Here is a 27,148-nt window from a genome sequence, read left to right on the forward strand (position 1 = left end):
CGGCCCCAGATCTCAAGACAGCAATACCAAAATGCCTTGATGGCGTCCCGGATGGACAAAACTCCTCAGTCTTCGGACAGTGAAAACACTAAAATTGAATTGACTCTTACGGAGCTGCACGACGGGTTGCCAGACGAGACGGCCAACCTGCTCAATGAACAGAATTGTGTGACGCACACCAAGGCCAATCACAGCCTACACAACGAAGGCGCCATCTAGGGCGCCCCTAGGTCTTTCCCCCCACACCCTGGGCCCGGCCACGTGGCCTTGCTCGCCCGACAGTGAATCCCATTAGTGTGAGCTTGTGTGCCATGCTGCGTCCTGCAACATCCTGAGACCAAAGACTTTGTCCCCTCCCTGGAAGCAGCAGAGGAGGCTGGTGAGGGCAGGAGCGGACATGAGGGCTGGGGTTTGGTGTTTGAGATTTTGGAAATGAACTTCCACCCAAATAGAATCATGTTTATTTTTTCAGCTGTACCTTTTATTATTCACTCTCCTCCTCCTCTGATTTGCATGAAGTTGAAAATTGTTGGGATTTTTTTTTTCTCAAGAGATCATGTTTTTAGAATGTCTTTTGCAGAGTTTTAAGTTGTCCTGCCTGAACTCTGCCGTGACCCCCATGATGTGACCCCAGTAGGATGGACTTGCCCCTCCAGGGCCTTCCGTGGGCCCCTTCCTCTGTGCCCCAGTGGGTGGCGCTGTCGAACGTGAAGGATGAAGGAAGAAAGCCTTGCTGCGCGGACCTGCGGAGTCTGGGACGTTGCGGGTGGAGCCTGCACGGGGACCTGCAGCCGCCCCCGAGCTCAGTGTTGCTCTAAGTTAATGTTTAACTGTGTCCCTTTCCCTCCGAAAGGTCTAACATGTGCTTGGAATGTGATTTTGCTCCCACTCTTAAGGAATTTTTATCACCAAAATGAATGTTAATGAATTTTAAGCCCATGGTTTATCATTGGCAAGAGGCAAGGTGACTTCCTCCCGACGTCCCACAGCCTGGCATCTCGGGTGGCCAGGCTGCCTCCCGCCCGCTCTTGTGCCCGAAATGCTGCTACACGGATGCCAAATGGAGACCGTCCACGGGGCCGCCGAGGAGACACGCGTGTGGAGCTCGGGCTCCTCCCTCCCGCTGGGTGTGCTTGTCGGGAAGGGGTTGGACCTCCGGCTGTGCTGTGCCCACACCCAGAGGCGTCTCTAAGTCCATGTGTCTAAAGGAGGGCACTTCAGGGACTGCCAGCCCCCGCCCCCGCCCCGGGAGCCAACTGTCCCTCTTCCCCTGGGCCCGTGGGGCCCGGTCGTGGCTGTGTCCCTGCCCGAGGGCCTGTGCCTCCCGGCTCAGACGTGGCCACGCCAGAGAGGCCGCCTCTCCAGGGATTCAGAAACCAAATGTGTGCTGTGGCCATCCCATGTGTGTGTCTGTCTGACTTTAATACCAAGTCCATCGCGTGTAGTGAGATTAATGTCAGGAGGTGTTACTTGAGGGACTCGTTCTTAACTGTCTGATCTGTGTTTTAAGTGTTAGCCGAGGGATGTGTGCATTTTGTTGGCAACATTCAACCCTGAAGTGAGTTCCTACTGACTGGCTTTCTAATAGAAATGTCTGTCCACGCCGCCTCCAGCCACTGGCCACGAGGATAGCGTTGTCTCCGGGGCCCCCGTTCCCTCCTCCCTCAGGGAGGGCTGCCCAGCGGCTCCGTGGGCGGGGGCGGCGCCGCGGAGTAACCAGCGCGTGCTGGCGAGCTGAGAGATGTCTCCGGTGCCAGATGCGCACTTGGCGAAGATTTCCTCTGGGTTTCAGTCTTGGAGTGTCTTCCTCGTTCGGTGCCAAGCCCTAGTGAGGGATGTGCTGGCCTCACCTTGTGGTAGAGGGTCTCGGGGGTGGGTACCCCCTAAGGGGCCCCTGTGGCCTGCTGGCCCCAACCTGCCACCATGGGATGGAGCCTTGCGCTATGGGTGTGTGTGTGTGTGTGTGTGTGTGCGTGTGTGTGTGTGCAGGGTCGGGGAGGCATCTTAGATCTGAGTTTAAATCTTTAAGACGCATCTAGCTGAGTGCAACCCAGTGTGACGGGAACTGGACTGTGTGTAGGGTGTGCAGACATGCGTGTCCCTGAAGTGGAGCCTGGGCCGTGCTGGGCAGGAGCATCTCCCCGGAGCCATGCCCCTCGGCCCGGCCAGCACTGGCCTTCGCTGTGGCCTGGGGAGCCCAGCCGAGGCTCCTCTGGCCCTGAGGATCGTGGCCCCTCAGCCTCCCCCGGCCGGCCTGCTTCTCCACACAGCCCGTCCCGGGCCCTGCTACAGCCGGAAGGAGCTCTGCAGTCAGTCACTGTGTGGGGTCTTTTCAGAGGCCCCCCGCCCCTGCCCCCCAATTCCTTTTATGAACCCTAAAGCTCAGTGAGAGTCGGAAAGGATTGAGTGCAGCTGCTGCCTCCTTGACTTCAGGGAGAAAGCAGAGCTTCTTAATCCCTTACCTGCTCAGCACGGGGCTCTGTGAAGGCGCCGGCAGGGCTGGCTTCGCATGGGCTCAGGATGGGGTTTAACCTCCCTGTGTGTTGCTATAAACCGCTCTTTTAACCGTTCACGCCGTTTTCTAACAGAGAATAAGAAATCATTCCTGTCTGGCCCCGAAAGGCATGGAGGTCAGCAGTGGCTACGGTGACATCTGCTTCGGGGAATGCTCAAGGCCCTTCCAGTAACCGTGGGAGCCACAGGCTTCTTTTCCAGCCCCTCCTGGGAAGGGACTCGGGCTGTAGTGCTCGCTCCCTCCTCCCTGGGCAGCGGGAGAATGACTCTGGCCCAGAAGGTCTGTCCAGCCCCCGTCTGGGAAGTGAGCGGGAGCGGGGCAGAGGACAGACCGTTCCGATCGCGTGTGCAGTGGCCAGTCCTGAGCACCGCGGCGCGTCCTGGGCTGTGCAGTGGGAGCCTGGAGGGGGCGCTGTGGCAGACGCAGGCCCTGGTCCTGAATTCCGCCGAAGCCCTTGTCGGACCCAGGGCCTCTCCCTCCATGGTCTCCGCTGTGGAACCTCTTCCTGCGCAGCCTCCCTGGTTCCCTAAAGGTTCAAACGGAACTGGATTGAATATCCAGATGTTCCCAGGACTGTCAGCTTTTTTATAAAGGAAAGTGGCTTTACCTATTGCCTTAGAGGTTCTCCCCCTTTTATTTCCCCGTTTTATATCATCGGGAATGCCCAATATCATGTACTTAAACTCTTAGGAAAACAAACCTTTAAGATTTGTTCCTGGATATTGGGTGCTAATCAACTAGCACACGCCTTGAATTCTCACAGAGTTTGCATTTGAAAGGGCACCCCATTCAGCTCTTCCTCCTCCCCCCTCACTTCCCAGGCTGACAAAGTTGGCTTCCCCAGGTGGGAGGGAGCAGGTCATCTGACTATTTTCTACAGTTATTTCAAGGAACTTGTGTGCAAATGTGGAGTGCAGAACTCCACACCATCAATATGAAACATTTACTGTGAATACATTACCTGTGCTATCCCAAGACCATACGACGAAAGGACCAGCTTTTTCAGTCTAGGAAAATATTATAGATACAAATAGAAATTCATTTTCCATAGACAGTGAAGCAACAGGTATTTGGGCTAAGCAGGGATCATGAACTTCTGCCCTCAAATTCTCAGGTTGAGAGGCAGACCTAAGTAGCCATGGCTGATTGAGCATGTGTGTGGCTGGTCAGAAACAAAAAACCCGTCATCTTCTGAAAGCCAGCCAGGGACCTGTGACCATCTCCCCCTTTTCTGGGCCAGGAGACCAAGATGCCTCCCGTGTCCCCAGGGGTGAGCCCGGCAGAGGCCTGACCTAGGCTGGCACCTTGTTCCCTGGGATTGCAAGCAAGAGGCCACCAGAGAGGGTTGGCTTGGTGCACATCGCATGACCCACACTCCCGGCTGGCAGGGCCCGGGACAGCTCCCCTTGTTTCTCTTGCAAGGCGAGGGCCCCAAGGCTGAGCTGCAGTGCAGGTGTGCTGCTTGGTCAGTGCTCTTTCCTGCTGAGGTCACAGGTCTTGTCTGGGGTCAGATTTCATTCCGATTTGTTCTGTTCTGGGTGGGTGGTAGGTTAGCCCAGAATTAGGGGGGACTTAGTTCAGCATGGAAGTGACTTGGGGATTCAGAAACCTTTCTGATGTAAATTTACCAGTGGGCAACCTGCTCGGTTTTTATAACTCAGGGCCACTTGCTGATCTTTATCTTCTCGTATTTCTGTTGTATTCAAGTGGGCTGATGAGAGGTAGTCCAGAAAATTCTGAGCGGAGAGGTTCATTGCCTTGTTTGGGGGTGAATGGCGGCGCCCAGGCCCAGCCTGCTGATGTTACCATCCCTCAAGGCTGAGATGGGCCTTCATTCCTGCTGCAGCAAATGCTTTCTTGCAGGGTTTTTTTTGTTTTGTTTTGTTTTGTTTTTCCTGTTGTCTGGTCAGCCCTGAGGGCAGTTCATGGCAACAGCAGAGCTTGGAGCAGCTTTTCTCCCACAGCTTTTTAGCGGCGGGCTGGGACCTTTTTTGCTTCTTAGATCTTAGTGGTTGGCTCAGCTCCAGTAAGCTTTCTCTCAGGATGTGCTAGAGCCACTGACATCATCTCATTAGAATTGTCTTAAATAGCTTTTGTTGGGAAATAACCAGGCTGTTCTTGAAGCAACATGACAATTAAGGTTCTAGTGGCACAAGAGTAGAATTCTGGGCATTTGTATGCCAAGGTTCCGACGTACACAGAGCCGGCATGTTCTCTATGACTTGAGTGAATACATGTTTTCTATTCTTAATACCTAGGAGTGTTTTAAACATGACCAAATTGGAAGAATGATGGGAGTACTGTCTTGCCTCCTCTGGCAGGCCAGCTTATGGCATCTGACTGACGTGGAGTCATTAGAGAGGGATTCTTTTGGGGCCAGGCTTCTCTTCAAACTCACCTTAAAGAGGACTATCAGATGGACCAGGGGGCTTGGGTGCCTTCGTGTTGGAGTCAGGCTCCTTGGATAGGAACGGCTGGTCTGACTCCCAGAGCGGAAAGGAGTGGGGAGATTAAGGCCTCAGGACTCTCACTCTGCAGAGTCCCGGCCTAGCTTCTGACTCATTACTGCCGTGTCTGCAGTCTACTGTGAAGGTAGAGTGTATCAGTCCATTGATCTTCCTTGTTTCTGGAGTCCTTCAAATTCACAAATGTATATGCTCTGTTTTATATTATTTATTATGTACATATTTCTCTACTGTTAGTACATTGTCTGTGACTGAGATCTGTTCTGGAGCCCCTCACCCAGAGTTCTGTTGTCCCTTCAAGTGGGTGAGAAGGCAGCAATTTTGTTTTTGTTTTGTCTTAAAATGGGCTGCTGCTCTTATGTTGGTCTTAATGTCCCCGGCCCCTTTTATTGGGACCTCTATTCCTATGACTAGTGTCTGGGATGAGGGTGGAGGCAGGTTTCTCACTGTGGCAGGGCCTCTCGGGTACCTCTGAGATACTTTAATATAGAGGTGGTTTCCTAGCTACTAGTTCTATTCTCTAGTAGCATGGCTGAGATCAGAGCCTCCTTCCTCCCTTCAAAGCCAGGGCAGTGGCCTAGCCCTATACCAGTAATGGCCTCTTAATTCCCACCCTTGGATTATAGAATTCATCTCTCTGGAGCCTCCCATTTGGGCTGCTAGTATGCCTTTTTTTGGTTTCGAGTCCCAATGCCAACATTGCCTTGGCCCTCGAAAAAGACCCTGCTTTGTTCTGATTTTCATTTTCCTTAGCCTTTACTCACTGTATCATAGTGCACATTTCATGCTTTTCAGCAGTGAGGCTTTCTGAACACAGTATTCAGAGCTGTGTACATAAACCTAAAGCACAAGTGACATGTACAGGTTTCATGAGCTGATTGTCATGATGAATGCCTTTTATAATTCAAATGATGTTGTAGATTTACAATCTCTCCTATTTGTTTTGTACCAATTTGTAAATTTTGTGATTGTTTTAAAAGGTTTTTGTTCATTTCTATTCTATTTAGATAAATGATTTTCTTTTCACCCTTATAGCAGGTGTGTGTTCCCTCTTTCCCTTTCATCTATGCAATACCACCCTGGGTGCCCTGCCCAATTGCTTGGCTTTACTGGTGGGAAAGTTGGAAATTGTCAGTGTGGCATTTCCTTTGGATATATTATCACAAAGTTGTGTGCTACGAGAAAAGTGGCTACTAGAACCAAGTCTCCAACATATAGCCTGGAACAGCCAATTCCAGAGAATGCCCCTTTGCAAGGATTGTAATTTCTCCCCTCAGTTTTAGTAAGGGCACTGAATGCACCCAAATTTGCCCTAGAAATTTGGTGCTCAGTCACTAATAACACAACCATCTGGGCAACTCTCTTAGCCAGTGGTCGGCAAACCGCTGTTGACTTGAGTTTGCTGACCACTGCTCTAAGCGGTTTTTTCCTAGGCAAGGCTGAAGGCCTCATCCGAGCCTCTCAATTGGATCTCGAAGATGAAGCCTGCTGTGAGACCTCTCCCAGGATGGAGAGGATGCGCAGGCTTAGAGTTACACCAGCATCAGTGTGGTGAGTCGTGCTCTGGTGCTCTAGAGATTCAGGCATCAACAGCCCCTCTGTGACCCCTCTCTAGGCCACATCTTTTTGGAATCCTTTTTCCTCCACTCTGAGAAGTGAGCTTCTTATCTGGTCCCTCATTCTTCCCACCATTATTATTTATGACATTTGTGGTCTGTTTTACTTACTACTTGTATCCTGTGGATGTAGACATTTCGGTGAAGTGCTGACAAGACTGGCTGGACACTGTCTGACCTACCCACCATCCCAGCTCCCCAATCACTATCCCCACTCTTCTTAAGAGTAGAAGGCACATCTGTACTCCAGTGGAGTGTTAGGGGGGCCGTGTGCTTTGAGAAGCAGAGCAGGAAGCAAACGGCTAGGGAAGGAATCTTCTCTCCGACACATCCACGCCCGGTCGATTGCTCTTGGTTTTTCCTGCTTTACTCGCGTTGACTAGACAAGTGCTCTGAGGAAGAGAGGTGATGAGATCTGCCTCAGCCTCTGTCTGCGTCCATGTGCCATGTGGTAGTTCACTTCTAGGCTTTACCATGAAGAAAGCTGAGGTTTCAATTTCATTAACAAATTGTCCTCTCCAGGCGACTTCTCAGTTCAGCATTTGTCACAGATAGTTATCTGAGGATCTTGTAGAGGAAGTGAGTGTACAAACTGAATGACCTTTTCATAGCTTGGAGTTGATTTCTGAGAACTTATTTGATACTTTCTGAAGGTAATTCAATTCAATCCAGATGATCCTTATTAAAGTCAAAGGTTGAATTACACTAAGTGGCCATATTATGATCTCTGAACGCATAACAATCTGGCCACTCAGTGTGTGTGTAGTCATATTATTATGCATTCAGAGGTCATCATAATCTGGCCAGTGTATATTAGCTAGAAAACTTTTGCTTTCGTTATATAACTTTCATTTCTGCTCTAAGATCCTCCTGTCTGTGCTCTTTCGAAGAAGTTTCCGAACAAAGGGATGGTCATAGGCCTTCCTCTGGGACAGGCCATCTCGGTGGATGGCTGTGAGGCCGAAGGATACCAGGGAGACTCAGCTGTCAGGATTTGTTGTTCAAGTGCTTTCCTGCCAGGGTAGTAGTGATGGTGAAGCACTCTAGGCCAACACAAGGAATTTTTACTCCTCACCTGAGGGTATTTTTCCATTGATTTTTAGCGAGAGAGAGGGAAAGAGAAAATGTGAGAAAAACACATTAATTGGTTGTCTCCTGGACGGGCCCTCACTAAGGCCTGGGCCAAGGAAGAGCCTATAACCAAGGTATGTGCTTGGCTGGAATCAAACTTGGGACCCTTCTGTCCACAGGCCAACACTCTATCCACTGAGTCAAACCAGCTAGGACACAAGGCAGAAATTTTTAGATTGAGCCAGCTCCCCTACCACAGTTCTGCTCCATCAGTGATTTGAGGGCAATGGGTCAAAAAATGAAGTTCCTTGCTTCAGAATACCTACCCACCCCCACATCAATTACCTTTGGTGAGAATCCTCTCAGAAAGACTGGACATGTTAGGAAGGACTGGTTGGCAAATCGGCTTTCCCAGGATCTCAGGAACTTGTGAGACTTGAGAGGAGGACTTTCTCTTTCATGGGAAGAACATGCACTTGGCTGCTTTGGCTCTTTTGTTTGTGTGTGTGGTGGTGGTGGGGGGCGGGGGGGGTAGGGGGGGAAGGCGGGCGGGAATTTGGCCCGGACTCTTTAGACCTTGTCTACAGCCCTGGCTAGATACGACTTGGGGAGAGGGGAGCTCAGCTCAAAGGGAGAGCAAGTATTTGGGGACATTCTTGTACCTTTAGCTCAAAGTAATCTGTCTAATTACACTTTTTTTTCTAGTGGTAAAATGGAGCAAAAATGTAATTTCTGTGGTTTTAAGTTGGAAAATATAAGATTACTTAAGACTTACAGTACCGGAGTCAGCAGACTTGAGATGAAATGTTCTGTTTAACTGGGAGTACTTCTTGTGTTAAAACTCTTCAAAGGGACTTAACTACTGTGTATATTTTATTTTTGAAATTACATACCTTTGTTGGAACAAGTCAGATGGTTATGGCCCTGGAATGAAGATACTGTCTCTGAGGACGGGGAAAACGGCTTAGCCAGCCAGGTTAGGCAGAAAGTTGCCTTGTTCATTGCTAAACAAGGGCAGTTTTCTTTTTTGATGTGCTTTCTGCTGCTTCTCCAAATTGGCAGTAAGAGCAGTATGGAACGCCAGGGTCACCCTGTCCGCCTGCCTCTGCTTCCTGGTTGCTGTGCCTGTGCATCCTCCACTTGTTGGTAATAGTGCAGTTTTTCTTGTATTTTCAAGGATGCTTAGGTAATTCCATGGTAAAGAATTCATTCTCAGGCCCTCCTAAAGTTATGTATCATTTGAAATTGTTCCATTTGAGGAAAAGCATGTAAAAGCTCTAGTCACCAGGAAAGAATGCCATGAGAAACCTAAGTACTGAGACATAAACTACTAAACCAAGTGAGGAATTGGGCCAGTAACTGTATGGCAATAGCTCGATCATAGTTACCATTTTTCCCACCACCAAAGAAAGATGAAATAGTTTCCATAACATGGAATGTGGACAAGGCTCTATCCTTAATGCAGACTTAGATATGCAGTTGTTTGTCTCAGGCTATTTGTGGTGAATAAGCACGGTATTTTTAAATGCTCTTGGCGGTCTTGGAAAAATTTCAGGATTTTAAACTTGTTGACAAAATAGTTATTTCTAAATCTGATTTACTTAATATCTAAACATGGACAGAGTACTTTTAAATCTGATATGTCACTGCAAGTGGCTTTATAGTGGTTGCTTAAAAATAATACTTAACATGACTAAAGGATTTGTAGCTCTAAGTTATTCTAGTTCTACGAACCACTAAGAACCACTTCTAAAAGCATCTTATAAAGGGTAGCTTGAGGACCTTTCTTATTTTAAGTCTCAGCATAACTATGCATATTGTAGGAGAACATCTAAGGTCTCAACAGAGCACTAATGTTCTCGCTTTAACGGATTTTTATGAAACACACCATCTGAGCTTTAACTGACCACCTTTATAGAGCGAACGTGTGGGGCAATTCTTGAGAGGAAACAGCAGCACTGTGCCCGACGAGCTGCTGGGTGTGTGCCAGGGTCCCTGTTCGCCTGAACATAAGTGGTGTTTTTCAAATACCCAGGAAAGATTCTGAAAAGTTGGGAGATCAGTCTAAAACACCTCAGGTTTTGTCTAAAACACCTCAGGTTTTAAAAAAAGGAGGTGGGGGCATGTTTTAAATTCAGCTTCCTTTAACTATTGGCAAGAGCCACTCAGATTCATGTTTTAACAAGCCCAATTGCAGCTGCCTGCCAATGGCTCACTGATTCTCCAACACACTACGTTCTGGATCTTAGACTTTATGGAATGTGAGCTCTTTAAAATACATTTTGGTGGTCCTTAAGTTGTAACCATCAGTGGCATTCTTATTCCTTATTCCAATTGTGTTTTTCACTTCTCAGTCTTTGGACCCATTGCCAGAGAGACATCTGACTAAAAAGAGTCTATTACATAGATAAGATCTTACGTGGACAATACAAAAAGTGGGGTAAATTAAAGCAAACTGCTCATGTTGGTCCTTGTAAAGGGCAGGTATGTAAATTTACTCTTATAAGTTAGCTCTATAGTTATAATAACCCACTTAAAAATTCTTTGGCTTTGTGAAAATTTAAGACCATGTGTAAACTGGGCAATATCTCTATCTTAAGTGAGAATAATTAATAGCTGGGGTGACCATATATACATTCTCTAAAATTCAAAGCAAAGACAGTATCTAATTGCAATTTGCAATACTTTAAAAGTAGAACATATTCCTAATAGTTACCAGTTAGAATGTATGTTTCTTGACCTGACAATATAAAGCCACAGATATTTAAAGCAGTGAGTTAATACGGCATTAGTTAAATTACTGTGTTTCCTACTATATAATTTCAAAAAAAAGGAAAGGAAAAAAGCCTTATCTCATAGTCCTATACCAAAATAAATTTTCCATGAGAAAATTGAGGCCTATTTACATGCTATCAATTTAACAATTAACCATGCTAGACTATATTTTAGGGGAGAGTGTCAAATTGATGTCACTAAATTAATCTAAACCCAACAGTTATGACAGTTGTGCTACAGAAGAGGTCAAAGTCAGTATTAGAAATATTATACTTTATTGAGTTCTAGAGCAACTAACTGACCCTTCCATGTTGACCAATGACATAAGAATGAAGGATAAAGTTAGGAGTCTACACCATTGTACTGGTACTGGGATAGTACCCCTTTCCCTAGTGTATACAGTAATGATCCATTCTTGTTCAAGACAAGAAGTGATTTTTGGGATTCTGAAGTGAAATCATTCACACTGATTGTGCCCTCTGCTTTTGTAAAGTTTTGGCTTTCAGAGCCCACGTTCTATCTTCTGCTTGACAATGAAACTCAGCACTCAACTTGAGAGGATAGAGAAAGCTGGAATTCAGTAGCACAAGCCACACAATGTAGCCCATACCAGTGAATTACTCAGTTATGCTGTAATATAAAAAGTTCCTCCTTTTCTTTTGGGGGGCCTGTTCCTTTGTCCTCTTTCAACTAAATTCTTTCTATAGATCTGTCCCAGATGAGAAGATTGTTTTTTGAAAAGAAAAAAACAAAAAAGCTTATCAATCATAGAACTATAGAAAGATGAAACTTTTGCAGTCCATTCCATATCAGCCCTACAGCAAGCAGAGAACACAAAAAACTTTGACCTAAACAGAAGACTACATTTGATCCTGGAAACAATGTATTCTCCACTGACATACAATACTATGTAATGCACTGAAAAAGATGGATTTTGGAGGAAGAGCACAATTTGTAACATAACAGCATTTCTGGATCACCTCTTCCATCATCTTCCTCCTTCCACCTGAGACACTAAACAGACTGATGATGAAACAAGACAAGGAAACAGTGTCACAAGCCACAACGGAGCCATCTTCATGCAATTCAGCCCAGCTTTTACCTTTCCTTTTTCCTAATACAGACTCCATTATAATTTTAAACCATCTGTAAAGAGTGTAGACACACAAAACTAAAACAAGTATCTCCCTACGATTAGAATTGTCTTAAGGGCTTCAGAAACTTTTCAGATATACCTTTGATGGAATGCCCCCCCCACTCCCGCTAGGACCCAAGCAGGGACATTGTCTGCTCCTGTGAGTCCTGCCAGAACTGGTTTAATGGGTGTTCAGCATTTTGGTTTTCGTTCTTATTCTTCCTCTTCCTCCTCTTCATCATCATCTTCATCATGGCAGTGTGTGATTTCCTGGGGGGCCAGTGGGAATAGGTTGGGGGGTTTAATCTCACTAATCGACCGTGTCAACTGGTGCCGCTTGTAGTCAGTATCTTTGAAATCCACTGAAGTACGGTTCCGAGTGGCGAGCGGGGACTCCATCTCATTGATATCTACATGGGTGTGTTCCACCGTAGATTCATGAGGCATCTAGAACAAAGTCATAGTTCAAAGTCATAGGTTCAGAGAGCAGTTGGAGCTATTTCCCAAATCCTAACCTCTCTGGTTCAAAGATGCTTTAATGATGCTATCACAATTCCAGTAAGTGCACTGCATCATTAACATTACAAACGTGCACGGTCTTCCTTTTGACTAATGTTACTTGAAAACTTTCCACTCCCAACACTGCTCCACCATGTGGGTGCAGAAAGAATATGTCCATTTCCGCAGGCTCCAGCAATCTGAGTGCCATTAATCAACCAGGCAATATTAAATATGCTTTCAATGTTGGGCTTTTCTAAAGCGTATGACTGCCCAGGTTTATCACACAAGCATAAAGTATGAAATGATCCAACAGCAAATGATTCAGGAGCCCAGGCAACTAAGGTAACAGGATGCGCATTATACAGAGGGCAGCCATAACTATCCCATACCTTGTATTTACAGTGTTCACCAGCAAATAAATCATTGAGTTCCAATCTACTTTTAAAATAATGTCATGAGCTTTCCACTAGCATTTGGTTGAAGAGGTTAATGATCAGCTGCCTGCCGCCTGTGTAAAGAGCCTTTTCTGAATCACTGGTGTTCTGGCTGACCTAAGGTTGAGCTTAGCAGTCCAGTTTTTGACGATTTCTATTTTTCCATCTTCTAAAAGCACTGCTCCACAGTGAGCTGCTCCACTTTCCCCACTCTTCCTAGCTTAGAAATCAGACGAACTCTAAGCTTTCTCTTGAGTTTGTTTCTTTAAGCTTTTCTATTGACTTATTTCAGTTTTGTGATCACTACTGCATGGATACAATTCTTAGCAATGGTCTAGCCCACACAGTTTATTCCTTCTTGATTCTCTAGTTCTTATTTTAAAATATCTTCAGCCTCATGTGTACACTTTCCAGCAAAAATTTTAAATACTACTTTGATTGTATTCACTTAAGTTCCAGGAAAGTGGTGGCAACTTCTCTCACAGATCGGGGAAGCTTCCAGACCTAGTTAAGCTTGGTGACTTCTAAGAGCTCCTCTCCCTCTGTAGGTGGCCATGCAGAGAGCTGTCTATCATGGACCAGAGGCCAACCCAGTTTAGGTACTGAAGTACTTACTTCCTGGAACTCCCTAAAGCTGCCTACCCTCTTCTTTCTCAATCCTCAACACTGTGCCCAAATCATGTACTATAGCTTGAAACTGGGTAAAATGAGAGAAGAGAGCCTTATTTTCTTTCTCACAGCAAAAGCAGTCCTGAAACACAGATCACATTTCATAGGAATATTAAAACTGCATTTCTTTCATTTAGTGCGAACAAAAGAGGAAAGACTCCTTTTTGTGCAACCCACCCTAGGTCTCTGTGCACATTAGAAAGGAATAATGCCAACTTCTCTGGTGCCATCCACAGTATGTTAACTGTAGAACTGTAACCGTAGCTTACAGCTGCACTGACTCACCAAGACGTGGGCAGCTCTGAAGAGGTAGCTGAACGGGTAATACAGCAGGTTGATGAAAGATGCGGCGTAGAGGTCAGCATAACGCATCACCTGGCTGGCAAAGAGGGTTTGCCGGGAGCCACTGCGAAACAGGCTTCCCATCATCCCATAGCACATGTCCATGTCATGAGTTACTTTCTAAATTAAAGAATAAAACTGTCAGCTCATTCAAAAACATTTGTGCACCAGCTAAGTGCCAGTCCCTGTACAAAATGAGAAATACAAAAAATCACAAACTTTATTTTGCAAGTTTTCTCCCAAATCCCATTTGGATACCTTAATACGTCTCTGGATGGAGCTAATGTCTGGGCGCTCATTGCTGCTGCTGTCAAGGTGCCTGGAGACAAATGAGAAATCCAGTGAAAATCTCTCTAGAAAGGATATCTCATATACCTATGGGATTCCCAAAAAGGTAGGGAAGTTTTAGGGGGAAACTTACTTGTAGAGTTCAGCCAAGAAAATATCCAAGCTCTGAAGCTCTTCAAAAAGCGCTTGTTATGGTTTGGAAGGAAAATAAAAATATTTTAGATAAAAAGCATCGTTTTTTTTTTATTACTGCTGAAACTACATTTAAAAAGGTTGCAGATATATGACTGAAAAGTAAAGCCACAGGTGAGTGTGTAAAATAACTTCCCTGCCCCCTTCAGTAAAACCTCTGCTACCCGGCCTGCAGATGAACATCAGTGTTTCCTCTGCCTTTTTTCTACTGACTCACCGCTGACCACAACTCTTCCAACTGGATGCTGAGTCTAAGCTTACAAAGTGCCAATTCACACCCCCTCTCAGGTGTGTCAGCAAAGCAAGTATTAACAGAATGAGGGGACCTGTCCATAGTTACAAGTCTAGGAAATGGGGCCAACTCCATAAATTTCTAAAACTTCCTAAGTGAGAAGTTGAAAATGTGGATGAAAGGCTAGCCAGAAAATTCCACTGGTAAGTACAAACAATACCAACCAATACCAACCAACAGCCAGCACCTGCTGCATGCTGCCTCTGTGTTCCAGCTTTTCTCCACCTGGGTTCCCCAAAGAGAATTAAGCCTTAATGTAATCATTGTATAGGACACATTTTCTCTGTTCTGTTTCAGATGAGGAGCCCTGGTTGAGAAGGGTTGTTACTTGTATCTTCCTTATATACACCTTACCTCAGCTTTATGAGGTAGGTATTACTATCCACATTCATACTTGAGGAAACGAAGGCAGAGGTTGCCAGTAACTTGCCTAAGGGCATGCAGGCATTACCTTTTACCACACTGTTTGAAGTTATGTAAAGATATAAATCCACTGCTCACATTTCAGTGTCCACAGAATAGCTCAGTTCTGAGAATGGAATTTGGCCCCATTCTCTACTTCTCAGAAGAACAAATAAAAAGTATTAGGAGGTGATTAACACCCAGAGTCACAGAGCTTGTAGTAGAGAGATTGGAAGGAGTAGCATGGTTGGACAAACGGGGACTAACGAGGAGAGTGGAGTTCCCAGGTTAGCTGCTATTCTAATAGAACTCAGTAACATTTTATACTTAAAATTGAAAGGATTCAAGAAGAAAACTGAACAAGATAACCTCTCTATTTCCTCCAATTCTGGACGTCTGGGGAAGAATTATATAAGTATCAGGGCCCATCTATTGACCCTCCTGCATAAAAAGTACTGGTTCACAACTGGCCACTTATATAAATTAACTATATCAAAGATTTATTAAAAAAAAAAATGGCTCCTTACAACTCTTATCAGTCCAGACATGAAGCTCCTGTGCAAGTTCAGGAATCACCAAGAAAGTTCGCCACCCTTGTCGTTTCTTTGACTTCAAAATGTCCCCAAAAATATGATCTCCAATATACAAAATATCCTTGCCCTTGGCTCCCAACAGATCACAGATTGTATCAGATGAACCTGAAACAAAAAAATGTCCCCATATTAAAAAATAGCATTCTCAGTACCATAACGATTAAATACTGTGCTGATTAATTTATTTCTTACAAGTATGTGAAGAACACACTAGAAAAAAGGCTCACCTTAAAGTCAAAGACCCACAATTTATCTTTTTCTCATTTTTTTAAAATTGCCTCCTACATGTCTCGGCATTAGTATTGACTATAACCCTCAAAAGTACCACCTCTTTTTGTCATCATAGATCTGCTATTAAGTTTATCATTCCAACAGAATATGTATTTATGTCCCATAGGACTACCCCCAAATGATTTCAAGACACTGAGAAACAGCCTCAAATAAGTAAAAGAAAGATTGGGTGAAAAATCAAAGATTCATTAGAACATACTAACAACTTCTCAAACCCATTCTCCCTGACTCCTATTGTATTACTAGAGGACTGAAGTATTTACCTGCAGTAGATAGCTTTAGGATACTAAAGGGTATATGAGCCACTATGCTAGGAGGACATCAATGCTTTCAGGGTGAGGTCTGAGCAGAGACACACACCAAATAAAGGGAAGGCTGCAACTCACCTCCTGAGTAGACAATACCATGCTGTAAGGGCCCTGTGTAGGTACCAATTTTCAGCTTGCCAGTTTTCTGTGAGAAGAGAATATGAACTCTAATATTTTATCATTCTATCATAATGTCTATCTAAAATGCTATTTGGCTAAACAAAGAAATGAAAGACACTTTTGAAACCAAGTCTTAGAATAATTTCAAGAGAGAGATACAACTAAGTAGATAAAAATACCTGTTTCCTTAGGGGGAGTGGGAGAAGGAGAAACAGGAAGAACAATGTGCAGACAGAACATCCCCTCAACTTACAGTATCCACCTGACGAAGTACTGTGCCTTCTCCAAAAAAGAGTGGTTTCCGTGCATCCACCAAGATCAGGTCAAAGTAGGACTGCCATGGTCGATGGGAGCTCCCAGGCTGATGAAGCAGAAACAGCAAAAGCTGAAACATCACTCCATATCCTTAAAGCACTAATATTTAATCTCATTCAGATGCAAGGAATGTATAATAGAAGTAGTAAGTATACTCAGAAGATCCCAGTTTTATTAAAAACATTTTGTCTTATAAGCCATATCCTTTTGGAAGCAGGCAAGGTGAAAATATAAATGAATGACGACTAATCTCTACATTTAAAATCATTTCACCTACTTATTAACTTATTTCACAGAAATTTAACGTATGAAAGCATGCTCACACTCAAAAAGAGGCTCAAGGAGGCTGAAAAGAGATGCAGATCCATACCCAAGAGACAAATGAAGGGAGAGGCCGATTAGCCTCAGCACGGAAGTATACAAACCAGCATGGGACTACTAGGAAATTTCACTGGGTAAGACTTCAGAATGATGGCTCGAGGTGCACATTGGCCTTTGGCTCCTACTGCGGGCCAACCACAGCACTAATGTAACAGTTATGTCCATCACCATGATTTCCATTCTGAAACAACCTTTTAAGGTCACGCTGAAGAGCACTGCTTTTGGGTGATCTCAAAATAGGGATTTACTGATATTTTTTTTAAAAGCCTAGGATTACAACAGTATGGCACAAGTATATGATTAACTTGCAATGAATAGTCCCTTAGATCTAAGTGCAGCCATACTGCAGAAATAAAGATACCTCTGCTTAAGTATCAAGTTTAACTGTTCCCTTAGCACAAAACTCATCAATAACTAAGCAAAATCTAAAAGCTGTCAAGAATATACACATTTTCTGTTTCTTTCCATCAGTTATCTTCCTCAACCTGAAAAACCCACAAACTTAACTTTACATAGAAGTTCTTGGGCATAAAATTATTCTGATACCATCCTACTAAATGCCATATGAATCTCTTTTATGTTTGTCTACTAAGTTTTCAAGTTGCTAGCGACTTGAAATAATATACCAACACCTGCATTACTTCTAATGTTAATGAAGATTTCTGAATGGGTCCTGACCAATTAATTCCTTAACATCAATATTCCAAGCTGATTAAATACATTCATTATTAATAAAACAATGGTCTAATAATTTACATATAGTACCTTTGGGCCATGTGGGAAATCAAACAGGTAAGTCATAATTTTCTGGAGGGAAAAAACAACAACAACATAAGGTTCCATATAATACTTCTACAAAAGATATAAAACAGTATTAAAAAACCACACCACTTTTCCATAAAAATGTCTTTTTCAATATAGGATTTATCACATTCTTCTTTCCTCTAAAGTTTATGAAATCATAGCTATGAAATCCAGAAATTAATGCTTATCCTAACAAACATACAGAAGCCTCTGACACTCTCAGTAGGACATCAGATTCTTCTAGGAGATAATTAGGTACAGATTCATCCATATATCTCTAATTCTAGTGACTGGAACACACTTTTGGAGGTAAGGGTCTTCTGAGGTAAGAGCATAGAGAAAACTAATGACTCATAGTCTTGCTTATTACAAATCTTCAGATTTCTAAGATAAGATTTTACATAAAGAATTGGGAAATACTGAGCTTTTTTCTAGTACCATGAACTTGTAACTGTCTTAGCGAAAGTAAGATGAGGAATTAAACTGGCTTTTCTACATGCGTTAATCTGGCAAAAAAGCACTTAAGCAGTAGTAACTTTTGATGGCTAAAAATAAAAACATCTTCGCACTATCTATGCTGTCTGGGTCCCAACAGCAGGGAGGAGGGCATGTGTTTATGTACAATAAAGAGAGTGACTTAAGTTTATATAAATGATGTGCCAAAGAGACATAGAAGACATTTTGATCAGCATAAATGTTTTGAATAACCCCCAAATTAAAGCATTCAAGTAGCCAATTGTAATTAGGGGAAATAGTCCAAAGAAATATTTAGAAAAATGTGAGAATCACTCTGAGGTAGCTCTTATGCTTATATTTCTGCTCTTTTCACTGCTTTTAAAATGAAGTGGCAAAACTATCCTTAATAAACTATTACCCTCCTTGTTATCTTCAGTTCTTTAAGCCAAAATAATTCCTCTGTATAAATAAACAAATATGAATATTAAGCAACTTACATCTGTATATTTATAGTCACTGTTGGTGGCAAGAAATACTTTCCCTACTTCCTTCATCCGGCTCAGAAGCAAAGGCAATTTTCCCTGAAATGTAATATAATGATGAGTGAAGCAATAAACCCAAATACATATTCATTTACTGTGGAATAGTCACATACTGGACTTTTGTCCATTGAAATAAGAACAGGGGATGCCCTTTAAGGTTGGATGGCTTCAGATTTCTGCGTTGAGAAGATGACATTATCACTATGCATAAGTTAAGTATTAACATATATAATATACATGGTGTATATAATTTATAGATTTTATATATAAAACTAGAGGCCCGGTGCACGAAATTGGTGCACAGGTGGGGTCCCTAGGCCTAGCAGGCAATCAGGGCCATCTTGCCCACTCCCAATGGGGGACCAGACTGGCTGGAGTCTGCTGGACGAAGGGAGGGACTGTGGGAGGTTTGCCAGCCTGGGGGAGGGACCAGGGGTGGTTGGCCGTGGGAGCACACTGACCACCAGGGGGCAGCTCCTGCGTTGAGTGTCTGCCCCCTGCTGGTCAGTGCGTGTCGTAGTGACTGGTCGAACAGCAATAACGGTTGCTTAGGCTTTTATATACATAAATAGATGATACACATAAATAATAATTATATGCTTCCTAAAAACATCTCTACTTTCCCCATATTTGTCTCAGGAAAGAGTTTAAATTACTTTGTAATCTTAGTATATGAATTAGATATGTTAGAGATCAGGGGGAGCTGATTTTAAACAGCAAAATCTTCTATATGGAGATTTAGCTTCATTGTACATATTTTCATTTAAAAAACAAACACCTTGTAAAACTGAATTACATGTGTAGGATACAATCTAGAAATGCCTAGACTCACCTACAGAAACAAAGTTAATTCTAACTCCCCATAACCGGAAAGAAAAGCAGATTTCCCTTCTCTCACAGTAAATAGGTCCCTTTACTCAAGTTCTCCTGGACCTCTCCTGCACCCCTCAGCATTTCTGAAACAAGGATTGGGGTGAGTGGGGAGGAAATAGGAGGTACAAAGACTGAAAATAGTAAGTAATCTTTACCAAAATACTTTTTGAGGAAATAATGCATTATGCTACTTTTCCTCTGTGAGAAAAAGAAATGTGTTTACTTTTAATTTTGAAGTAATTTCAGACTTACAGTTGTGAAAACAGTAGAGGGTTTCTATATATTCCTCATCTAGCTTCCCTTAATATTAACATTGTACGTAACCACAGCACAATCACCAAAACGTAAGAAATTAACATTGATACAATTCAATTAAATAAACTACAGGTTTTTCTGAATTTTATTAGATTCTCCTCTAATGTCCTTTAGGTATTTTTAAAGCTTTCCCTATTATTTCCTGTTGATAGGCTAAAGACAATTTAAATAAATTACTTTGTACATTGTTTAGATGGTGTAGCACAGTGGCTATGATTTGGGTTCATTACTTATTAGCTGTATGAACTTGGCCAAATTATTTAATCCCTTTAATCCTCAGTTTCATCTGTTCCTATGCAGCAGAGGTAACAATGCCTTCGTGGCTTATACAGAAGAGTAAGCAGGATAATGCATGTAATTACTCACTCAGCACGTTGATGAGCACACAATAACCTCTCTAGCTGCTATCATAATTAGAGCTATAAACACAAATGGAATACTAGGTCTTCTTAATTATCAATAAGCAGGAAAAACTGTACCAAACATATGCTCTGGCTGAAAACTCTTGGTAATTACACTTGGCATATATTATAACAAGACAAGGAAATACATATCTTCCCCTGTGCATTTCATTTTAAATAGACTTATTAATTTCCCTAATAGGTTTTATAAGCTATCATGTAGATTCCCCTTTAATACTTACATCTTTAACTACATACTTCTCAAGATTTTCAACTGTCTTTTCTTTAAGGGAGCCCTAGGGGAAGAAAAACAGAAATAAGAACAAAATCAGTCTAACAATTTATAAGACAAATTATGTCTACTATCAACCCAGACACATCATTTAAGTATTACAAAATGGAAAAGCAGATACATTGGAGAAGACCAGGATAAAGTAGCAAATGTGATTTGCTTCAACTCTGCTTCCAAAATGTATTTAAAATATAAAATTATTCTTATTTTAACCTAGACATCAAAAAGCATTTCATATTTTACTCAGTACAATTTATAGTAAATGTTAATATACTTATTAACGTTATCAGTCAAGTATTTGGGGGTGGGAGGGGTTGGAAAGGACTATAATTATACTCATAGGATACAGCAAGTATAAAATCTCTAAGTGTGTTTGTGAAATAAGATCTAGAAACCAAGCACAATCTGAAAGCAGGACAATCAAAGACAAGAACAAAGTATTAAAGTATTATAAAGAGCTATCACTAGGGGGTAAATCTATTTGGGGGGGGGGATTGTTTGTGTGTTTTGATTTGTTTTGTTTTAAAGGGAAAAAACTCGGTTCTATTTGCACCTAAAAAGTTAATGTCAAACAATATAAAACACATGCCAATGAGTGAGTAGGTACCTTGTAATGAACCCAGTCAACAGCATCCCTGACATCCTGGAACATACTCCGGTAAGACATGAAGAGATCCCCATCTTTAAATCCTGTTTCACAGCTACAGAGAGATGAAAAGAACATGATAGGGAATCCAAAAGAGGATAAATAAAATATCACACCTTACCCAGGGACCCAAAGGTTCCATTATCACATGGATAATGGCACTGGCTAATTAGGAAAATAATTACTCCCTAATGAAAATCCACCTGGCCACCAGAGATGACTATAGTGTTCAATGGAATACAATAACTGTGAACAAATACAAAGTGATAGAATACACTGAATGGAAGCTAAAGGCCAGTTCCAAAAACATCAAGTTCTTTTATTCATCACTTTTAAGAAACAGGTTCCATCAAAAAAACATTTAAAACTTAAAGTTGGTAATTTAGGTTCTCTCTACCCTGCCTTTTCTAACATCTCTAGATACAAAGGTATTGCCTATTTTCTATGTAGCTTAGCTACTTAGCACTCTACCAAATTCAGTGCCTTCAAGTGGGTAAGGCCTAGAGAGGATAAGGAAGTTAGCAAACTCTAGCACATATAGCTGAACTTTCAGCAGTGGTTATGCAAATTCCTAAAAAGGAGAGTATAACTTAAACAAAATTTTACTTCAGGGAGGATAAACAGTATTTATTCCTCAATCAAATCTTGCTGGGCCTGGGAATGAAATTAAATTACCATCCCTGAATGGCTCCTGGGTAGCTGCTGTGAAATGAGTAGGGGGGTTTTAGTGTAATTCTGCTTGACAGATAATCATCACACAAACCTCCCACTCAGTTGTCACAATTAGCACCTCTGCTGGCCGTCTTCATTCCCAGGAGAAGCCAATCAGAAGTGGTCCCTTCCAAACATGGCTGCAGCACACTGGCAAGAAGAGGGGCCGAGTGGGAGGTGAGAGCCTGCATGGAGCTGCTGGTGCCGTCCCATCTCTCAGGCTGGCAATGAGGCATCTCTCACTAGTACTAAATTCACTTCAGAAAAGCAGAAAAGACCTACAATGGCCAGTTCTCTAAAACCCTGTACATTAATTTTTTAAAAAATTAATTGGAAAAAAATTATAGCATTTACATACCTGGTATATCTGGGACAATTAGTAAAAAAATCTACTAGGCAGGCCAACAGGTAGGTCTCTGAAAAATGAAGAATAGATATTCATAAGCTTTAGGTGAGAAAATTTAAATTAATTTTATCTCCCTTGAGCAAAGATAATCATGGAAAGAAGAGAAAGCATCAGTTATATAAGCATAGAATGAATCTACCTGGTAGGTTGAATAATGTATTCAGAATGTAAAATCTTTCAGTGTCATCTCGTTGGATAAATTTATTTGGATACTGCTCTCTAGTTTCTGGTCTGAAAGAAAAAAATTTTAATTAACTGGTACTCAAAAAACTAGCATAAAAACTATGAGAAATATTCATCATTCAAAAATCATTCAAGCCTGGTCAGTGTGGCTCAGTGGTTGGTTCCCAGCCAGGGCACATCCTCTAGTTGCAGTAGGGGGCATGCAGGGAGGCAGCCGATACATGATTGTCTCTCATCATTGAAGTTTCCCTCTCTACCTCTTTGTTCCTTTCTGAAGTCAATAAATTCTTAAAAATTCATTCAAATATTCTAATAGCTACTTCTAAGGCATACTTCCAAATCCTATCTAATAAAAGAGTAATATGCAAATTGACCATCATTTCAACACACAAGATGGCTGCCACAAGATGGCCAGTTGGGGGCGATCAAGCCTGCAGGGCAGGGCACTTAGGGGTGACTAGGCTGGCAGAAGAAGGAAGTTGGAAGGGACCAGGCCTGCAAGGGAGGGCAGTTGGGGGAGGAGGGGAGGACCCCAGGCCTGCAGGGGAGGGCAGTTGTGGGCAATCAAGCCTGAAGGGAAGGGCAGCTGAGAGGGACCTGGCCTGCAAGGGAGGGCAGTTGTGGGCAATCAAGCCTGCAGGGGAGGACAGTTAGGGGTAACCAGGCCGGCAGATGGGGGCGACTGGGCCTGCAGGGAAGGGCAGTTGTGGGGGACCAGGCCTGCAGGGGAGGGCAGTTAGGGGTGACCATGCCTGGAGAGGAGGGCAGTTAGGAGTGACCAGGCCTTCAGGGGAGGGCAGTTAGGCGTAACCAGGCTGGCAGGGGAGGGCAGTTAGGAGCAATCAGGCTGGCAGGGGAGTGGTTAGGGGGTGATCAGGCTGGCAGGGAGAAGTGGTTTGGGGCAATCAGGAAGGTGAGCAATTGGGAGCCACCAGTCCTGGACTGAGAGAGGAATGTCTGACTAAAGATCAGGTCTAAATGGGCAGTTGGACATCCCTCAAGGGTTCCAGATTGGAGAGGGTGCAGGCTGGGCTGAGGGACACCACCAATCCCCTAACCTCCCCCCCGTCCCATGAATTTCATGCACCAGGCCTCTAGTATTACACATAAAGATGGACAAGCTCAAGTTGAAGCCCTAAAAAGTGTTCCATCTGGCCTTCACTGGTGTGCTCAGTTGGTTGGAGCATCGTCCTATGCACTAGAACAGTGGTCACCAACTGGTGGTCTGCGAATCTGTGAGGTCTGAAAGGTTGGCAACCACTAGTTTAAGGAAACCTTTGGAGCAGCAGTTGCCAACTGGTGGTCCGTGAGGTTGGCGACCACTGCACTCGAAGGTCAGGTTGGGTTCCTAGTCAAGGCACATTCCTAGGTTGATCCCTGTTTGGGGCACGTACAGGAGGAAACCAACTGATGTACTAGAATCTCTCTCACATTGATGTATAACTTTCTCAAATGAGTATTTCTCTCTCTTCTTTTTTCCCTCTCTAAAATACATTTCTAAAAAGCTGTCAGTCTGATAAGGGACAATTATCACAGGGTAAAAAAATCAAAAGAAAGGTGCAAAGAGCTATGAGAAAACTGAGGAAGGGGAGACATTACAACTTTAGGGACTGAGAAAAGTAAATGTGGGAGTGAGGATTCATGAAAAGTGTGGCATGTGAGCTGATCCTTAAAGGCTAGGCAGACCAATTTAGAAACTAGTCCAATTTGAGTAGAGAAGGGGGAGCAGAGAAAAATAAAACTAGAAAGATAAATTGAGGCAGATTATGCTATTGTTTTTAACTTCTTTCAAGTCCAAAGTGCCATTCACAGTGTTTAAGCATAGGGATAAAATCAGCAGAGCTAAATTATAAAAGAAATCAATTGCAGTCTTAGGATAAAATGGAAGGGGGGAAAAAAGTGATATGTTGCAAAAATGGCTACAAATATCTCTTTGTAATATGACTTTGTAGTTCCTCCTATTATGAGACTCCATCCTTGAATACAGGCTTGAACAACAATAAATGGGATCCAAACAGACTTTGAAAACACATGGGCACTGAGGCTTGCCTACTCTTGCTGCTCTTGGAACTCTGAGACTACTATGTGAATGAAAGCGAGATAGCCTGCTGGATAATAAAAGGCTACATGCAGAAATGAGGCAACCAGCCAACAGGCTGCCAACTGCCAGACATATGAGTAACACTATTTCAGATAGAAAAATCATACAAATAGTCTAACGGCTACATGCAAGGCAGACTTCCAAATATTACACATGAAGATGAACAAGCTCAGGTTGCAGCCTAAGAAAGTTTTCAATCTGGCACTGGCTGGTGTGACTGGGTTGGAGCATTGTCCTGTGCACCAGAAGGCCATGGGTTCGGTTCCTTAGATCAGCTGAGGAACCCCAGAATCCTCCAGCTAACTCTCAGAATTCTGAGCTAAATAAAATGGTAATTGTTCAAGCTACTAAGTTCCGAAGTAATTTATTACTATGCAACTAAAAGTTAACTGATACAGAAAGAACTATGAAATCAGTTATTGCAGTAGCCTTAAGATGGCAAAGGAAATTTTTAAAGGAAAGGCATCTGATTGGATGTGCCAGATGAGGGACATAAAAATAAGAGGTAATGTTCAAATAAATAAATAAATAAATAAATAAATAAATAAATATTTTAAAAGAAAGAAAACATAAGATAATAATAAAAGATAATAGCCCAGCTGGGTGTGGCTCAGCAGCTGAGTGCTGACCCAGCAACCAGGAGGTCATCAGTTCGATTTCCGGTCAGGGCTTGTGCCCAGGTTGTGGGCTCGATCCTCAGTGTGAGGCATATAGGAGGCAGCCAATCAATGATTCTCTCTCAGCATTAATGTTTCTATCTATCTCTCCCTCTCCCTTCCTCTCTGAAATCAATAAAAATATATTTTTTTAAAAAGGTAATGATGTTCACATTAAGGTGTCTCTCAGAGGGTAGTGGTTCCATTAACAGAAATATGAGAATTAGGTAAAAAGTAGATGTAAGGAGTTTTATTTTGGATACAGTAAGCTCAAAGCAAACATTTTTACGAACAATTAAAAACAAACATCAAGAACTTAAAACAGAGATTCCAACTTGAGAGATAACATCTACGCATATGTAGTAGGTGAAGTCATGAAGATTATTATTGAGTAGAGGAGGCCACTTAAGAGTACTGTGAAAAGAAAAGACTGAGAAAATATTCATGGAGAACATTTAGGGTTCAAAAGGAAAGAAACCGGTGGAAACAGAAGTTTTTAGAGACACACGAGAACCTAGGAGAGTGAAATAAAACACTGCAAGAGGAAGGGGATGGTATTAATAAAAATATTACAGAGAAACAGGAAGGGCAAAACACTAAAATATAAAAATACACAATTCCCAAGGTGAATTTATGGAGATCAACTAATAATCTAAGTAACAAACATCAAGCTTAAAGTTCATACTCAGAGTAACTTGAGTAAATTCCTACTTAGGTTGGTTAACTACAATGGCATAAACTCTGGAAAATAAAATCACATTATTTCCTGTCTTTGTCACTCATCTAATTAAAATTTCCAATAAAGAATAACTTTGTAGAATATCTCATTTCTAGCTTTCCAAGATTTTCTGTAATGAAAATTAAGGTGAAAGGGAATAGTAATTATATGCATTGCCCCCTTAGACATACTTTCCTATTCCCTCCATCATTAAAGAATAATTCCTTTACAGAGGGATAATAGTTATAAGGCAATTAGAACCCAAAAGACTTATATAATTAACAATAACATTTTGTTTAAATTAAGTGCCAAATCATGCTAATATATCTTTTAAGTAAAAATTAATTCAGAGGGAGGTAATATATCATAAAAGAAGGAATGCTAGACTTAAAGTTGAGTAGAAAAGTTATATAGTACAAACTACTGCTAACTTTGTGAAATCCACAGAATAAAGATTTAATCTCAATATTATCCTATTCTAAAACTTTAAAAGCCTTTGCAATTGAGGCCTCATTGGCAAGGCATTGTAAAGTGCCAGACTTGTCTACCATGTTCTTCAAGAACTCTCTCTCTCCTTCACCTTCCATCCTCAGTCCCTTCTTCTCCATGGACTTTTTTACTCAAAGGACCATACAGTGCTAAGTGCTGGTTAAATGATTCTGCATTTACTCATAAATGACTTATTTTTAAAACATTACTAAATTTATTTCCAAAGGAGGTGTTTGAAACATTACTGGCTAAGGGGAAGAAAGAAGGTCTTTGGATATTGAGTTAGTAAATCTAATTGCAGTACTAATTTATTATAGAACTGCTTCTCTCTCTTTTCTTCTTTGACTACCTACCCCTCCCCCACAGCACAAAAGTCCCTTTTCAGACATTAATAAATATAATGTTGGTTCATCTTCACTAGGATTCTGAATTGTAGTGCCAATATCCATATGTAAAATAGCTTAGGTTGCTAATACTACCGTGTTTCCCCAAAAATAAGACATCCTCCGAAAATAAGACCTAGCGCATGAAAAGATAAGACATCCCTTGAAAATAAGACCTAGCGCAACTTTGGGAGAAAAAATTAATATAAGACACTGTCTTATTTTTGGGGAAACAGGGTACTTGCAATCACTTCACACTGAAATTCTGCATCATGATATTCATGGATTGTGAACAAACCCCTCATGAGGGACAGTGAAAGAAGGGCAGATGTGACAGTGAAAGAAAGGCCTGTCCAGGTGTGTCAAGGTTGGGTGTTACTTCACACTTTTCTCACTATGTATATTTGGAAATCTTTGAGCTCTGATTTCCAAGAATCAGCTGAAGAGTCTTGCATAAGATGCTTCAA

General features: G+C 42.5%; 2 protein-coding genes across 10 annotated transcripts in view; one reads left to right on the forward strand and one right to left on the reverse strand.

Moving 5' to 3' along the window:
* CNNM2 (cyclin and CBS domain divalent metal cation transport mediator 2) overlaps positions 1–934 on the forward strand; it is a 94,231-nt gene extending 93,297 nt beyond the window's left edge. For both annotated transcript variants that reach the window (XM_036437851.2, XM_036437852.2), the window contains one exon: positions 10–934. In XM_036437851.2, the coding sequence (XP_036293744.1) occupies positions 10–219 (210 nt within the window). In that variant the 3' untranslated portion in view covers positions 220–934. The remainder of the gene's footprint in view (positions 1–9) is intronic.
* A 10,171-nt stretch (positions 935–11,105) lies between these two features.
* Positions 11,106–27,148, reverse strand: part of NT5C2 (5'-nucleotidase, cytosolic II) — a 69,273-nt gene continuing 53,230 nt past the window's right edge. For 6 of the 8 annotated variants that reach the window (XM_036437886.2, XM_045582049.1, XM_036437894.2 and 3 more), the window contains 14 exons: positions 22,291–22,382; positions 22,104–22,161; positions 20,996–21,089; positions 20,339–20,392; positions 18,463–18,546; positions 17,471–17,512; positions 16,263–16,370; positions 15,968–16,034; positions 15,225–15,395; positions 14,470–14,520; positions 13,945–13,996; positions 13,782–13,842; positions 13,467–13,643; positions 11,106–12,024 (listed from right to left, as the gene is read on the reverse strand). In XM_036437886.2, the coding sequence (XP_036293779.1) occupies positions 11,791–12,024; positions 13,467–13,643; positions 13,782–13,842; positions 13,945–13,996; positions 14,470–14,520; positions 15,225–15,395; positions 15,968–16,034; positions 16,263–16,370; positions 17,471–17,512; positions 18,463–18,546; positions 20,339–20,392; positions 20,996–21,089; positions 22,104–22,161; positions 22,291–22,382 (1,345 nt within the window). In that variant the 3' untranslated portion in view covers positions 11,106–11,790. The remainder of the gene's footprint in view (positions 12,025–13,466; positions 13,644–13,781; positions 13,843–13,944; positions 13,997–14,469; positions 14,521–15,224; positions 15,396–15,967; positions 16,035–16,262; positions 16,371–17,470; positions 17,513–18,462; positions 18,547–20,338; positions 20,393–20,995; positions 21,090–22,103; positions 22,162–22,290; positions 22,383–27,148) is intronic. The other 2 variants (XM_036437891.2, XM_036437889.2) reach the window with 1 other exon arrangement.

This window comes from Pipistrellus kuhlii, unplaced genomic scaffold (genome assembly GCF_014108245.1).
Source record: "Pipistrellus kuhlii isolate mPipKuh1 unplaced genomic scaffold, mPipKuh1.p scaffold_m20_p_15, whole genome shotgun sequence".
NCBI lineage: Eukaryota > Metazoa > Chordata > Mammalia > Chiroptera > Vespertilionidae > Pipistrellus > Pipistrellus kuhlii.